Source organism: Toxotes jaculatrix, chromosome 21 (genome assembly GCF_017976425.1).
Source record: "Toxotes jaculatrix isolate fToxJac2 chromosome 21, fToxJac2.pri, whole genome shotgun sequence".
Classification (NCBI taxonomy): domain Eukaryota; kingdom Metazoa; phylum Chordata; class Actinopteri; family Toxotidae; genus Toxotes; species Toxotes jaculatrix.
Window position 1 is genome coordinate 11,151,959 of NC_054414.1, and position 12,945 is coordinate 11,164,903.

The 12,945-nt window shown below is 41.6% G+C and overlaps 1 protein-coding gene across 2 annotated transcripts in view; it reads right to left on the minus strand.

Moving 5' to 3' along the window:
- Window positions 1–327: 327 nt before the first annotated feature.
- The window catches only part of svild (supervillin d), a 39,235-nt gene continuing 26,617 nt past the window's right edge, over window positions 328–12,945 (minus strand). For both annotated transcript variants that reach the window (XM_041066898.1, XM_041066897.1), the window contains exons 9-29: window positions 10,163–10,310; window positions 9,577–9,660; window positions 9,238–9,324; window positions 8,756–8,939; window positions 8,344–8,516; window positions 7,303–7,458; window positions 7,072–7,208; window positions 6,676–6,823; window positions 6,096–6,241; window positions 5,753–5,928; window positions 5,463–5,598; window positions 4,971–5,271; window positions 4,534–4,688; window positions 4,187–4,289; window positions 3,854–4,061; window positions 3,640–3,773; window positions 3,378–3,533; window positions 2,759–2,902; window positions 2,457–2,569; window positions 2,163–2,318; window positions 328–1,811 (exon numbers count right to left, since the gene is read on the minus strand). In XM_041066898.1, the coding sequence (XP_040922832.1) occupies window positions 1,725–1,811; window positions 2,163–2,318; window positions 2,457–2,569; window positions 2,759–2,902; window positions 3,378–3,533; window positions 3,640–3,773; window positions 3,854–4,061; window positions 4,187–4,289; window positions 4,534–4,688; window positions 4,971–5,271; window positions 5,463–5,598; window positions 5,753–5,928; window positions 6,096–6,241; window positions 6,676–6,823; window positions 7,072–7,208; window positions 7,303–7,458; window positions 8,344–8,516; window positions 8,756–8,939; window positions 9,238–9,324; window positions 9,577–9,660; window positions 10,163–10,310 (3,132 nt within the window). In that variant the 3' untranslated portion in view covers window positions 328–1,724. The remainder of the gene's footprint in view (window positions 1,812–2,162; window positions 2,319–2,456; window positions 2,570–2,758; window positions 2,903–3,377; window positions 3,534–3,639; window positions 3,774–3,853; window positions 4,062–4,186; window positions 4,290–4,533; window positions 4,689–4,970; window positions 5,272–5,462; window positions 5,599–5,752; window positions 5,929–6,095; window positions 6,242–6,675; window positions 6,824–7,071; window positions 7,209–7,302; window positions 7,459–8,343; window positions 8,517–8,755; window positions 8,940–9,237; window positions 9,325–9,576; window positions 9,661–10,162; window positions 10,311–12,945) is intronic.

Here is a 12,945-nt window from a genome sequence, read left to right on the forward strand (position 1 = left end):
AGTTTCTACAGCATCTTGGTGAACTGGCATCATGTACAACTACTGTAAGAGTTTGTGTAGCCATTATAGAATCTTTACAACAGCATGCATGAGGAACACAGGCTGGAAAAAGTCTACTTAAAACCCAAAGAAAAAACACACACCAATAACATAAACTGATATGTCTATTCTACTCAAGTGTCCCAGAAGCCATTGCTAATTTTCCACTGTGACAGGTGAAGATGTCTGATGTGAAAAAGGCCTACAGATCTTGTTGGTGCGGGTAATGTCAAAGCAACATTCGTGCAGATGCTGTTTGAAAGAAGATCAGAACCAAACCATTTTTTAAAAATCTTTTTATTTAAAAGGGAATATTGAGCGTTAGCATCTCATTTCCCTACCACCAATGTTCGTTTTTATGTGCCAAGAAATAAAAAGCTGGCCTGATCGCTGTCTCCACATATAATGCAGATCTTATGTATCACAAAAAACGATGCATATTGCAACAAATTAATATAAGATTGTTAAGCAAAAACATGTTTGTGATCATGCAGAGAATTTCCTAAGTCACACATCACAGGCAGTCATATTAACAGTATGTTTTATACATAAACATACCATTACAAGGAGCACACATTTAGCTATAAAAGGCAGTTTACACTGCGCAGTTTCTCTCCCTGTCTCGCTTACATACATACACTTAATACTTTTAAGGTTGCACATTTACACACACTCACTGCCTTGCTCTCACTCAAACAGACACACACACACACACACATAGGTTCACAAAAAACATTTATAACAAGAGAAAAAGATTAGACTTGGTCCCAAACAACCAGTTTATCAGAGGGCTGCTATCACTGGCAAACAGGCAGCTATTCATGAGAACCAGGAAATATTCAGTACCAAAGTTGAAAGTAAGAGTTAAAGTTTCATGCTTCAATTTTGAACAATGTTTGCTTTTCACAAGGTCACAATCGCATGATAAAAGTAATGCCTCGTACAACAAATTAATATGGAAATCTTTGGGATTTAGAAAGGTCATATTTTTGGTTATAATAGCAAAATATAAGATTAAAAAACTGAATATTTTCGCTGTTACAATTATAGCAGGGGATGTCTACAATATGGTCTTGCTTTGACAACAACACTTTTCTTTCAACTGACCACAAATTAGAAGGATTGTTCTCTGAACTTTGATTTGTTTTGCTTTTGTTCTTTTCTTTGTCAGCCACAAAGTGGAGACGATTTGGCTGAACAACAATGTAATCCCACTACACAGAGCTGACTTTTTCCATGAAATGTTAAAATACAATAAAAAAAAAAAAAATCAATAACTAATTCCGTCAGTTTTAAACCGCAGACAATTTTCATACACATTCCCACCCAAAGATCGACGTGTCTGGAGTAAACATGAAAACACATTCATTTGTAGTATATTACATATTTATAGTGTGAGGGTAACTATTTTTGCCATACAAGGAAATCATTCTTTCCATCAAAAAGATTAACAATTGCACATAATTGTTGGCTAAAATACTTAAATGACACTGAGAAACATTAAAATTGGTATTATTATTAAAAATAGATCAACATTTGAACAAAATTGTACATTTGCTTTTCTTGATCCTTTATAAAATAAGGACTTTTTTTTATTTTCTTGGAATAAAAAAAAAAAAAAAAACTAAGAAAAGCTGCTGAGAACACAAAGAACTAAAGTAAAGTTTGTGTACAAAAGACTAGTTTTAAAACAAACCTTTACTTTTCTTCAGATTCTTTTGTTTCCAGTTTGGCAGAGCGTTGAACTCAACTCGACTCATCTCGAGAAGTGTCTGCAAAACATTAAAGTAAGTAAAACTAAAAAACAAAAAAAAAGTTTAAAAGTCACATGACGAATCACGTGACATCATTTTGGTCCAAGTGGATCATGTACTGTGATAAAGGTTTTAGATGGTCATTAGATGGTCACAGTTTATCTATCTATGGAGTATTCAGCACATTTTAAATTTGTATATCTGCTCTCATATGCTGTCATGTATGCACTACGTTTGACTGTCTCATCAAACAAAACAAAACAAACACAGGTCATTTCTTCTTACGAGTGCTTTTAAGTTGCGTTTGAATATTTGTAACAAGAAGGATTCAGCCTTGTGATCCTTCAGGAGTCACTAGGCGGGTCCTACCTTGAAGTCCTGGTCAGACAGGTAATCCTCCAGGCGCAGAGGGTCCACTCCCTCCGGCAGCGGTTTGCTGGTCAGCTCCTCGATGGAGTACTGCTGCTTACTGAGCTTAGACAGCGCCTCCTTCACCAAGATCACCTTGTTCTTGGAGCTCTCAACCTGCACGAACATATAAATTACAGAAGGAAAAAACAACACATCCTGTTGAGTAAGATGATTCAGATTCTTTCTAGAGTTGACTACACGACTTGCAGCAGTCTCCTGTCTTAAGCTGTAATTCTGGGACAGCTCTCCCACCTTTGATGTGATACTGGTATCCTTCTCCCAGTATGGGAAGATGTTGGTGAAGGTGAGGGGTTCACAGCCTGCAAGGACCAGATAAGCCAGAGGGGGGCGCCGAGGGTTCTTCTCTGTAAATCATACAGAAAGCAGCATTGAAGAGGAGATAGAAACTAAAAGACATTTTTCATTTAAGCTAAATGAAAAAAACAGTGTATGAAGGAATTCTTTAAAAAAAATGTACCATAGATGATCCCTTTGGAGAGAAGATATATGAGAGGACCTGTCCTAATTTTTTTAAAACTTCTGTGAACTCTGACCTTTGCAGTACTGCAGCACAGTCTCCATGGCACATTTCCTCTCGTTGTCCCAGCGCATCTTTGCGGAGCCGGTACTCTGTGTGTCTTCAGGCTGCCAGCCCTGCCACAGGTACACTTCCATACGGTTATCCAGCAGGAACAGGGCTGCAGAAGCAACGGCGTAAGAATTAGGAAGGATGGTGGAGCACTGGAGCACTTACATCCAGAAGCACTGAGGGCTAATATGGTCTACTGTAGTAGCAGTGAAGGCAAGAAGGTTGCACATTAAGTCCCAATATAAACACATTAGCAGGGAAGCATGTGAAAGAGTCTTTTTAACACCTCATTATTAAATTTTTATCAGTCCCAGGTTCAAACAGGGAACAAGGTGTGACTGAATGTTATTGTAATTTCTGTGCTGTGCTACTTTGTGTGCCCTAGATGAGAAACCTGCCAAGACAAGCTCTTTATTTTTGCAAAATATCTGAGTCAGATCAGCGATGAAAAAAATAGAACAATCACTGTTTACATTGATTTATATTCCAGTAAGAAAGGGGAATGTTTAGTTTCATACAAAACATCAGACAAATAATAAATATACAATTCACTGAAAGGTAAAATAACTGCAGGTGTGTGGTACCTGGTTGTTGTGTGGAGTAGAGGTTCTCCTGCAGGAACGGCATCGCCATGACTTCCTCTGGTACCCGGGCAGGATACAGCTGCTCCTCCCCTTCAAATACCCCAGAGCTGGCACTCAGCCGGAACAGCCGGGGTGTGTAGTTGTACTTCCCTGGATCTGGAGGCAACACACACACACACACACCATTAATGATCTTTCTTGCTGCTAATCTGGGAAGTTGCTGAGTTGAGGTTTAAAGCAGCGTGTGAATGTGAGGACGCACCTTCCAGCATGCAGTCGTAGGCCTTCCTGTCCTGTACGCCCAGAGCCTTCTCGAACTCTGAGGGTTCAGCTCCTTCCTCCACCTCCTCCACTTTCACACTGTTGCTGCTGCTGAGACCTAACTCTGAGAGACACCTGAACACAAACACAGAAAACAGTTGGTCCACCACAGCAGCCACATGTCCATCTATCATACCCATCTGGACGGGTCTTACCTCTGGGTTAGTTTGTCCGCAGCTCTTTTGGCCACCTGCCTGGCACTGGCATGTGCTTTACAGCCGTGCCACAAGTAGAGTTTTTCCTTCTGAGCATTAAGAAGCACCAGGCTGGCACGTGACCGCAGACTGGCACGCTGGCAGTCCACCTCCACCAGCGAGGCCTCCACCTCTGCCTCACCACGGACACAGAACAACCTCCAGCCACCTGAAGACATGCATGACTAGATGTCTTTACGCCAGAATACCACTGTAAAAATTCAAAGTGCTACTCTGACTTTAAAAATAAACTGAAAACAATAAACAGGGTTTTCTTTTGTGTTTTTTTTTTACCTTTGTTTTTGGTAGCATCTTCTCTGCTGCCCTTGTGGATGATTAAACCTCCCTGGAAAAGCTGGAGGAAGCACGGTGGCTCCTTCCCCTGACTCACCAACACCTGGATCCACACAAATTGGATACAATCAGATGAGGAAAGCCACAGTTACATCAGCTACTACCTGAACACACAGCCATTAATTTGTCTGTGTGTTCATATTTAGTGAATAAGTGAACAAATGAACAGATGAATGAATTAAGCATTTGTTTATTTGTTAAAGAGACATTTGCAAATACTTAACTGCTAAAAAGGAAACGTGCCTACAGCAAACATCTGATTGATTGCGTGTGGCTGTGATACTCACTTGCGACCCCCTGTGGCTGCCCAACTCCACTGTCATTAGAGCTGAGGTTCCTTTCTCGCTGATGCTGGAGTGCCGGCCCTGCCAGAAAAAGCAAGCAGTCCGCTCTCTTCCAGGAGCTCCAGCACTCAGCTCCCCGGGTTTCTGCCGCTTCCCCACTGACAGAACAGAACCACAGTGAACCCAGTGGATGAAATCACCTCTTCTGCTTCCACCTCTGGACAGTTGTAACCCTAATATGTGAAGCTGAAGCCTGTCTTTTTTCAGTTACCACTCATACATGGACTTTGTAATTAGATGCATTGCATGTACATACAGATATAAATTCCTCTTGCCATTCATTTTCTACTAGGTTTTACTAATACTTCATCGTATTCCTCCCGTTTCACAAGTCTAATTTTAATTCTTCAGGCTGCCGCTGAGCCAAAAGCATGACTCACCAAGTGTGGTGACAGAGTACTTCCACCGGATGATGTAGGCATCGCCCTCGTGTAGTTGGCCCAGGCTTTCTTTAGGCAGTTCCTCCTCACTGTGCTCTTTGATGTGCCAGGTGTCGACAGCTACTGTAGCCAACTCTGCCTGCCTACCATCCTCTGTCCTCACCAGGCCGTGACCCCGCTGGACATTGACTCCCTCCAGGACAGTCTTCACCGGCTCAGGCTCATTGTCCAGCAGGGATCTAGCATCACATGGCTGCAGGTCCAAGTCAAGTGGGGGGCGGACAGTGGAGTGGACTGGACTCTGAGCAGGCAAAGGACTGTTTTAGTTGGTTTTAAATTTGTTACTTCAGTGAGTATATTCATTAACTGAAGAGCTACAGCAGAGCAGTGTTTTATCTTAATCCCTCTGAAACCGATCGTCAGATATATACAGCCACTGTTAACGATCTGTTTAAAACGCATACACGCTACTGTGAGTCTAATGTTGTCTACCTTGATTTCCTCTGCTTGTGTTGCTTCCTCTTTCTTCCTCTCAGCCCAGTCGAGGAACTTCTCCCTGAACAGCGACGTCTCATTGTGCTCGGACAGCCGCCCAAACAGAGCCCAGCTCGGACGACCCTCCCCCTGTCTGGATATCACACACACACACATATATTATCATTAAAAAGAAAGTCTTCTCTCTACACCTGTACTAACAAAATAAAACCACTAGGGGCTACAATAACACAACCAATAATCTAACAAACTCTTACAGTGGGGTAGGATTTGTCTGTCATACTCACTGAGGCACATCCTTATTTGTGCAGGAGGCATCTAAGGGGTTGACTCTGCAGTTGCTGTAGTCGTAGCTGCCACTGTAGAGCTGTTTGCCCAGTTTGACGGCCACCTTTCTGTCACTCAAGGGCACATCTTTCCCATGCCATACGTACACTTCACTGCCAAAGTCAAACACTAAGACCTTGTGTGGTGTATGAGTGGCCGCAGGAAGGAGGAGAGAGAACAGAGAAACACCATTAGGGTGGTTTCTTAATATCTCTAACTTTGATACCATCCTTTCATCCTTTTTCAGACTTTCTATGCAGCAACCAAACTTTTATGAGGTCATTACTCTCATAGTGCTGTTACCTCCTTAGAGTTAAGCAAGGAGACACTCGGGATGGAGGCCCAGGCATCTTCATGAGGCACCAGTTTGTCTCCCTGGAGTCGGTACACCCCATTAGAGTCCAGCACCCCACTCTCATACAGTTCATCTTCTTCTGGCTCCCCTGCCCCTATAACACACAGACCAAAGAGAATGGTAAGCATATGCATGGGACAGCAGGGGGGCAGAGTGGTTAAACAGATGATCCTTCAAATGGAAACCAAGCTTCAAGCCTCTGGGTCAGAAAGCATCAACACAGCTGAGGTGTTCTTATGAAAAACAAGGGATTTTCATAGTTCTGTTAGACTGTATTATATCATACAGTATAAGGTCTGTAGTTTTTACTCTCTTATATACCCAAATAAAAGTTCAACTGTCAGAGGTGTTTGGGCTGAACTGTTATGTGTATCCAGCAGAGACAGAAACGGGCAGAGGTACAGGCATACAGAGAAAGCAGATGAACTGTTGAGTGTATGTATGAGCCTGTGTGTGACGAGCAGAGCTCAAATTTCCTTGTTGGCTGGCATTCCTCCTTCACCGTACAGAATAAATGTGTGTAAGTACCTCTGTATTTGGCTTTTCCTCCCAGCAGGCTCCAGAACTCTTTGGCCCATCTGCTCTCAGTGTTGATGCCCTCCTCCAGCACCGTCACCTGGGGGGCCTTGCAGCCGAGGTCCCTTTTGGCCTGAACAAATGATGCCATCTCTGATGCCTGGTCAACACAAGACATAATGCACATGTTAGAACTGTACAGAGGTGGATATTTATCTCTTAAGCAGAGAAAGGAGAGAAGCAAGGTTAGAAGTCTTTATTTAATCAGGTCATTTAGGTTAAAATGCAGACCTGGATATACCCGAGGCAGGAATTTTAAAAATCTAATCGTTTCCTTTTGTTTCAGCTCTATCAAGATATTTCCGAAGCCTTTATTTGCAGTATCCAAGTATGTGTGAGGTTCACTACCTTAGCTTTCTCGATGACATTGGCAAACTCTCCACTCCACATGAAGCAGTGCTTTGGTGTTATGAGAAGGAAGCAGTCACCACTGTTAAGAGAATGGGCCGTCGGCTCCACCAAGCGCACCTGGACATGCCTACGACCTACAGACAGCGACAAAGCACCACACATCACGCCGGTATTCAACAAATATTTATAGAAAAGAAAACACACAGTACATTCTCTTTTGTTTCTGACCTTTGATGCGAATAAGCATGAGCTTGTTGAAAGGCAGCGTGCTGTTGTTGGTCACAACATCGGTGGACTTCACACTGCGCAGGCTGACCTTGCGGAAGTTCTCCTTGCTGGCGAGGCCAGCCAAGGCCACATCGGCCAGGTTGGAGTGTTTTGCCACTGGATGGGAGAACAAACAAGATGACTAGTGGCATAATTTTCAATTACTACAGGTTAAAGGTTGAACTAATATGTTTAGAATAATTTCTATGTCACAATCTCGCCTGCCATCTGCAAATAAAAACTACACAGATCATGAAAAAACAGGATGTATTTTAGAATTTCTTCTTTCATGTGAGCTGCACTAGAAACACACATATACAGCTGTCTTGTTTCCTCTAGTGTGAACTAAAAAAAAAAAAGGTTTCTGAGGTCAGTTTAGTCTGTGAAAACTATCTATAGAGAGGAACTGAATATAGAGAACACGCAAGCAACAGACAAAGAAAAAATATCAGGCAGCTACAAGCAGAGTTATTTGTACCTTTAGAACATTTTCACTTTTTGAAAACAGCAAACTGGTATCCAGTAATCTGGTTTCTTAAACATCATGTAAACAAGAAACCCCGTTTCTGTAATCAGGTAGGGGAGTATATTTAGCAGTTTCCCCAGCTGAATATACATGCCCCATATACATGTAACCAGGTTCAGCCTGAGTTGGTATTGCTGTGACAGCAACGCAGCAGCATGACGAAGCTGCTTCTACTTGTCTCAAATAAGGTCTGGGGTATGACAGGCATGTTCAATGACCTGCTGCGTGTATACACAGATCTAAAGTTTGCATTGTCCAATTTCCTGCATGAATGAATGGGAAATGAGTCGTTATAAGACTCGACTAAAATATTAAAAGGGAACTGTATTTATTATCATCATCATTTTTCTATTGATGTTTGTTGTGGATTTAACTTTTGGTGGTCCTTTAAAGCTGCTGAGCCATCTAAGACTCTTAAGTTTAGCTAGGGTAAGAACCTTAGAAGTGCCACAGTAGGTAAGTTTGAGCAGTCTTACTTCTCTCCACTTGGATCCTCTTAGTCTCCACTGTGGCTACGTTAAGCCTCTGCTCAGTGTAGACCTGCCGGACGTCGTCGCGGGCAGCCAGAGCCCGCAGAGGGTTCCTGGAGCCTTGATTTCTTCGGGCTGGTCGAACTGCACGCTTGTGTTCTGCTACAGCTGAGGTGAGCCTTAAGACATTTGTACACAAAAAAATGGAAATCATAAAGACAAGGAATGTAGGCAGTTCAAGCAATAAGTTAAATATAAGTTAAAATGTTTAAAAAATATTTTTAAGGAAAATGTTTAAGACATGATTGATGGCAAAATATCATGTAAACTGAACATTTCTGTCAATAAGGTACAAAAAATGCTCTTGAGAATAGGGATAAAAATGCCTCCAATTATTTTGTGAATCATATAAACTAACTTTGGTGTGTCGGCCTGAATCTTGCTGAGGTCCTCCTCAGTAACGACCACACTGGACTCCTGGAGTGTCGAGATTGAGACTGATTTGTAGAAGTTGCCGAACGTCTCCTCATCATCCAGCGTCATCACTTCTTTCTCCATCTCTGCAGTCACCTCGATGGTGGATGTCGTGCTTTTGCTCACGCCTGACCAGCCCACCATAACAAGAGGACGCACGGACGAACGGAACAGGAAGTGTTACACAGAACTTTTGTTCATGATGCTTCTTTTTGAATTGTGCTTTCAGTGAACAGTGAACAGGGACAAGGTCCATAATGTTTAACATACGTTATGGCTATGTGGCAGTAAAAGAGACTTATGACTGAAAGTAAATAAATGTGGCACAACTAATTTGCATACACACGTACAACAGGTCCTTAATAAGACAATGTATAATTAAGTATAATCTTATGTGGAAAACAATAACAAACAGGGGGACTGTACCTTTATTGTGGAGCTTGTCAAGGAAGGACTCAAGCTTGTCAAGCCTTTTATCTCCTTCCACCTTGACAGCAGTTCTACTGGAAATTCCTGCCCAACGGAAACAAACAGAGGTCTGATAAACTGGGGCTAAATACACTTAGTGTTTCAAAAAAATGTTTAGTTTTGGCATTAACGCTGTTTAAAATATTTCAAAAGTCAATAAAATTGCTAAAATGTTTTAATTCAAATCTTTATTATCTGAAATTGGTGGTACTTAGTGACACATAGTCACAAGAGCCAAGTTCAAGTATCAATAATCACAACACCTGACTGATTAACTGTATGACTCGCAGACCATACCTTCATGCGGCTTCACAGGTGTGGCATTTGACCTCTTGAGAGAGATAAGAGGTGACTCCTCCTTTGCTGTATCTGACACAAGACCTGGTGGAACACAAGGGGAGAATTAGGCCAGCAACTAATGACCATTTCTGTTACAGATTAATCTGACAATTATCTTCTCGATTAATCAATTACTTCTTTTGTCTAAAATATCAGAAAACAGGGAGAAATGTGTATAAATATTGCAAGAGTAAAAGGTAACATTTAAAATGTCAGTGAGAGATACTCAATTTACTTTCAGTATGAGAAAAAAAGCTGCAAATTATCACGAGAGAAAAAATAAATAAATAAATAAATGGTATTTTTTTTGTACTAGAAACGCAACTGAAACTATCAGCGAAATTCATTTACTACCGATCAGCCAATCAGTAATCATTTTAGGTTCCATCTTGATGGGCCACACAAACCGTATCCAACAACCCTGAATACCCTAATATTGTTGACTATGAAATATGCTTGAAGGACTGCAAGAGTCAAGCAGTTGAATGGAGAGCTTGCAGGCATGATTTAGCCCATCACAGCAGAACAAGGAGGATAAACACACCTCTCTTGGCCATGCGTCCAGCCACAGTGAACTGGATGGAGTCGTTGGCTGCTCCTTTGCCTTTGGTCTTCCACTGCTCCTCCTTCTCCTTGAGGATCTTCATCCTCTCCATCACTGACATTTTGGGCTCCACTTCTACGCTGGACTTCTGTTGGAAGTAATAAAGTTTTAGATATAGCTTTAGGACTATTTTTAAGGGGTCAAAGTCTTTTACTCTACATTTATTTCACATGGGAACAGACGGTTATGAGGACACAGTGACGTAACCATGAGAGAGCAAGAAAGCTTGAATGAGGATAAGAGAGACAACTAGTGATGGTGAAGGAGACAGTAGAACTGTATTATTATAACTTTAGTTTTAAAATAAAAAACATGCAGAATGTGTCCTGACAATAAAACACAAAATTCCCTATTGTATGCCAAGGCCATCCATCACCCACTGTTCAGCAGAGCTTTCCTTACGTGATTTACTCCTGCTGCCATTTTTGCACCTGAACTTCACCATTAAAAATGAATTAGCAGAGGTTTACTGGGCCTCCTGGTCCTGCTGGAACCCAGGAGCTGTGTTACAGTAATTAATGACATTCCACTCCTAAATATTTGAAGCGTTTTATGGCCTTGCCTGTTTTTTTTTTTGTTTTTTTCAATGGCAGCCACCCCACCATTCCGTCGCAAATAATAAGCAATTCACTGCATGTAATGTACCATGAGTGGTGACTTTGTTTCTGCTGTGGGTTACACGCAGCTTAGTCTCGCATAGGAAGACCTATCTCTGCACTATGACTGCACAGGAGAAACACACGCAGAAAATAAATTACAAGCATACGTTTGATACAGAAGACAACTGTTGAGCAGCTGCTGACTAAACAGGCAGAAGCCAAAAAAAGAAAGGGCTTAACAAACTCAACATGGTTGGTTTATGAACTGTAAATTCTTGTACTTGTGCTGCATGTGCTGTGTGACACACAGCATTTGTTCATATGAGGGCAAGAACAGGACAGTTTGCACTGCATGAGATTAGGGTAAATGACAAACAAATGATCGGGATTTCCAAGACCAAATAGCTTGTTAAAGTCACAGAGGAATTTCCTTTGTGGATGAAAGATGGCCTGTGTGATCTGCTGACTGTCATACTGTAACTTATAAAATCATCTTTACCGTATACTCAGAAGAGTCAACTTAAACAATCACAGATGTCAGCAGCTTTAAAGAGAAAAAGATGTTCAGCTAAAGTGGTGAACTGCAGCCAGACTGTTGTCAGTGTGGCATGAGAACAGGAAGAGTCTCCCTGTGAAACAAGTACTGTCTAAATTTGACATAAATGTATGTCAATTTTCTGACCAATATTGGGATGTAATCTATATTTTCTATAAATCAACCTCCAGGCTTCAATGTATAAAGACTTCAGTATCAACAGCCATTAGCTAATTACAGCTTAGGGTATTTGCAAAAAAAAACTGACTTTGAAGGAGAAGTCTTAATTAAACAGGTCAAAAGCTATGGCTGCTTGGAACAGTAGAAATGGGATAACCCGGTGACTGGAGAGACTCAGGGACGAGAAGGTCAAAAGTTTAAAGCACAAAACAGTCCTTGTTTACAGCAATATATTTACTGTTGAACTGTCCCTGAGCAAGACACTCTATCCCTGCTTACTCACTCACAGCTAGAAACTGCATTCCCATAAAACCACCTTCCTGTGGAGAGCAAAATTTAAATAACAGATCTGAGGAATCCTTTGTATTTGTTCTGAATTAATGTGAAACATGCTTAAATGTACAAACAACCATGTGCTGAATGAACGGAAAAATACCAGTTTCTTTCAAATGATCTTCCACTCACACACACACACACACACACACACTCACAGCAAACCCTTTCTCCCCTCCTCTCTCCCCCACTACAAATAACGGCAAAGATACAAGTGGTAACAGACTTTTTTTTGTGCTCTAATGTCAAACATGTTGCACGATGTGGTCAAATATTAGCCTGACATGAGACAAAAGTTCAAAGAAATACATTTAATCACACTGGCATGCACAGAGAGACAACACACTGGGGCCAAACATCAAAGCGAACTCTTGCTGATTTCATAACATTAGATAATGTGACACATCTGACATACAGACATGTTTCTGCACATACACATCTTGAATGTATTGTGAAAGAGAATGTCAGTTCATTTGTACTGATAAACAATTTGTTACATAGATAAGACAAACCTTTTAACAACAGGACAGAGTAAAGCCTGTTTCTTGTAACTTTAAACTATTAATCCTCAAAAACAACCCTTCAAAGTGCTTGTGCACCACAATATCTCAGTAAAACAATACTCGTACAGTCATAGTACAATACAAACTACAATATCTGTCATCTCATGCAGTCCTGAAGCATTCTCACACACTGGCACAGCCCCTCCAGCGAGCAGCCCATCTCTGGAGTCAATCAGAGAAGGGAAATACCTTGGCCTGACAGGACCCCAGAGAGCGGGGAGGAGAGGAAAGGGCCTGGGCCTCAAACCCCCACAGGAAACCATTTTTCTTAGCCCTGCCTTACTGTATCAGCAGGCAGCACCTAAGCCAAACCACTGACACAGATATCGACCAACTGAGGGCAAGCAAACCACATTCATGTAGCAACAGCAAGTGTGTGGATAGCACTGATTTCTCAGTGGTAATCCTCAGAGAGTGCAAGAGATTGTCCAGAGCACAGGTAGGGCAAGAAGGGGAAAATATTAAGCAATTAAGTCTGTGCAGAGAGGTGCATATGGTACGTACGTATGTACA